The 2,911-nt window shown below is 39.1% G+C and overlaps 1 protein-coding gene across 2 annotated transcripts in view; it reads left to right on the forward strand.

Moving 5' to 3' along the window:
• The window catches only part of LOC109826958 (cytosolic sulfotransferase 17-like), a 5,511-nt gene extending 3,576 nt beyond the window's left edge, over nt 1-1,935 (forward strand). For both annotated transcript variants that reach the window (XM_020393969.1, XM_020393968.1), the window contains one exon: nt 1,162-1,935. In XM_020393969.1, coding sequence (XP_020249558.1) covers nt 1,162-1,787 — 626 coding nt within the window. In that variant the 3' untranslated portion in view covers nt 1,788-1,935. The remainder of the gene's footprint in view (nt 1-1,161) is intronic.

Raw genomic sequence — 2,911 nt, forward strand, 5'->3', positions numbered from 1 at the left:
TGGATGAAAATAATATTTTATTAGATGTGATGGATGTGATGGATGAGTTGTTGGATAAAAATAATATTTTATTAGATGTGGTGGATGAGTTGTTGGATAAAAATAATATTTTATTAGATGTTATGCATGAGTTTTAAAAATAAAAATGTGTAAAATTATACTTTTTAAGATTTCTTGGTTTTCATTTCTATTTTTTGATTTTTTAGGAAATAACCAAACAGGCACTAAAAAGATAAAAAAGAAAGAACAGAAAAACGAAAAAAAGGGTACATGTCGAATCCATCCGACCGTTGGTACCAACTGACTCTTCATCTGGTAGCCGCGAGACAGCAGACCGGACCTAAACCCGCGCGCTACCGTCACTTCCCCGCACGCTGCCCGACAAAACGCAGCTCCCGGTACGCTGCCTCGCGTTCCACGATCCGCTCCTTCCCTCCGTTCTCCGTTTTCTTTTTCCCTTGCATTTTCTTATCGGATCCCAACTTCTCCAAATCCGACCCGCTTCCATAGGGGAAGGAGGTGGGCGAGAGAGCGAAATTCGAAAGGGGGGAAAACAAGAAAAAAGAAAAAAAAAAGGAAAATGTGGGTGTTTTACTTGATCTCGCTTCCGCTCACCCTCAGTATGGTGACGTTCACGCTGCGGTACTTCGCGGGGCCGCACGTGCCGACGTACGTGCTGCTCGCCGTCGGGTACGCCTGGTTCTGCTCCATCTCGATCATCATCATCGTCCCCGCCGACATATGGACTGTAAGATCCGTGCTCACCCTCTGCAATTTTGACGCATTTTCTTTCAATGCTCAGCTAGGTTTTCAATTCTATATATATATATATATTATATACATTATATAATATATGTTATTAAAATATTATATAATATTATAATTTATAATTTATAGTATTCCAAATCCCAAAATATTGATGAAACAAACAAAATATTACAAATTATATTATTCCAAATCCCAAAATATTGATGAAACAAACATAATATTACAAATTTTGGTATTAAAAATCCTAAAATATTGATGAAACAAACAAAATTTTAGAGATCCCAAAACCCACAAAAAAAAATTTATGGATTTCAAATTCTATGGTGAAATCCATATCCATAAATTTTGGGATTTGAAACAAACACCCCCTAAACATTTCTTCCAATATAACAGATTTTTCCTCGATGCCGTCCCCAAGGCTCCTGTCTACGCACCTCCCCTTCGATTTACTGCCGACCTCCATTGCGGACTCGGGTTCAAAAATCGTCTACGTATGTCGAAACCCGAAAGACACCTTCGTGTCCTCATGGCATTTCTGGAACAGAATGAGAGAGAGGGCAGGGGAGGAGCCGATCCCGCTTGAGGCGAGCTTCGATCAGTTCTGCGACGGGGTAAGTGTTATGGGGCCGTACTGGAACCATGTGGTCGGATACTGGAACGCTAGCAGAGCAAATGACGCCAAGGTGTTATTCGTGAAGTATGAGGATATGATTGCGGATCCGATAGGTGAGTTAAAACGGGTTGCAGGTTTTATGGGGTGTCCGTTTACGGAGGAGGAGGAGGAGAGGGGTGGGGTGGCGGAGGGCATAGTAAAGCTTTGTGGGTTCGAGAGCTTGAGCAATTTGGAGGTGAACAGGGAGGGGGTGATCGAGACTATTACGCTCGGGGATTACGAAAATAAGTTTTTCTTCAGGCGGGGAGGTGTTGGGGGTTGGGGGAGTCTTCTTTCGCCAGAGATGGGTCGACGGCTGGACGAGATCACGGCGAGCAAGTTTGCGGGTACGGGGCTTTCGGTTTAAAATAGTTCGCCGGTATGCGAGTGAAAGTGTTCCTATAAATTTCGTGTTCTCTTGTTTCCTGCTGTGTTCCTTCTTGACGTCAATACTCGTTGGACAAAGGACAAGAGTTAAGTGTTTGGTTGTATCTAGTTTAATGATGTCGTTTCAATATTTAAAATAAGTGTAGTATTAAATGTAATGACAATTTAAGTTCCCCTTAAAAACTGTTGAAGTCTGTTGGTTTTGGCCGCAACAAAACTAACCCACTATCTCATGAAATCAAGAGAGGGATGTAATAGATAGAGAACATTTGGGATTGTAGAGAAAATAACTCAATTGTAGATTTCATGGATATTGAGGGTGGATCTGAAGGGTGAACGGTTGCAGAGTGAGTCCATTAAATTGATGGCTAACCATAAAAATTTTCACTGCAAAACGGGAATCCTAAAAAACATCTCTCCCATCTTGTTCTCCCTATTCAAATTTCTTCATAGGTATCAGAGCTTTGACGGCCTCAACGGGCGGCATGCTTTAAAAACTTGTAGCCATCGTTTTTCCTCTGTCCTCAAATCTCTCGACTGTTCCCTCTCTCTGTTTGGTGCATGTTGAGCAGGTATAAGAGGTAATATAGATAAGGTCATCTAATCTCTACATAAGTTATTGCAATAGCGCTTTTGCCTATTTAGAATGATTTTTTTTTGTGAACGTGAGATAGCCTAGAGCAGTGTGTTGTCAAATCAGTTTTTTTATTTTATTTATGTGACAGATACTGTTGGATTTCATTTTATAGTATTCTAAATGTTATTTGTTTGTTCGGCTACATATTTATCTCTAAGAGAAGGTTTATTTTTAAGAGAAGGTTTCATATTTAATTGTTTTTAGGTTCTGATTGCATCTTTTTATTTTTTATAATATTTTTTAGCCATTTAGGGTACTTCTTGCAGTATGACATGAAATTATATGTCGTGTTGTCACATGTTTTAATTCTATTGTAATATCTATCTGTGATCCTATTGTTCTTAGCTGTTACTAAATCTCTTTTAATATTATATATTAATAGTAATGTTTCTTGCTTGCTAGCTGGCTTTTTTTTTTTTTTTTGAATCCCATAGCTTATTGTTATAATGAATCTGTACATGATACAT

This window comes from Asparagus officinalis, chromosome 10 (assembly GCF_001876935.1).
Source record: "Asparagus officinalis chromosome 10, Aspof.V1, whole genome shotgun sequence".
Taxonomy (NCBI): Eukaryota; Viridiplantae; Streptophyta; class Magnoliopsida; order Asparagales; family Asparagaceae; genus Asparagus; species Asparagus officinalis.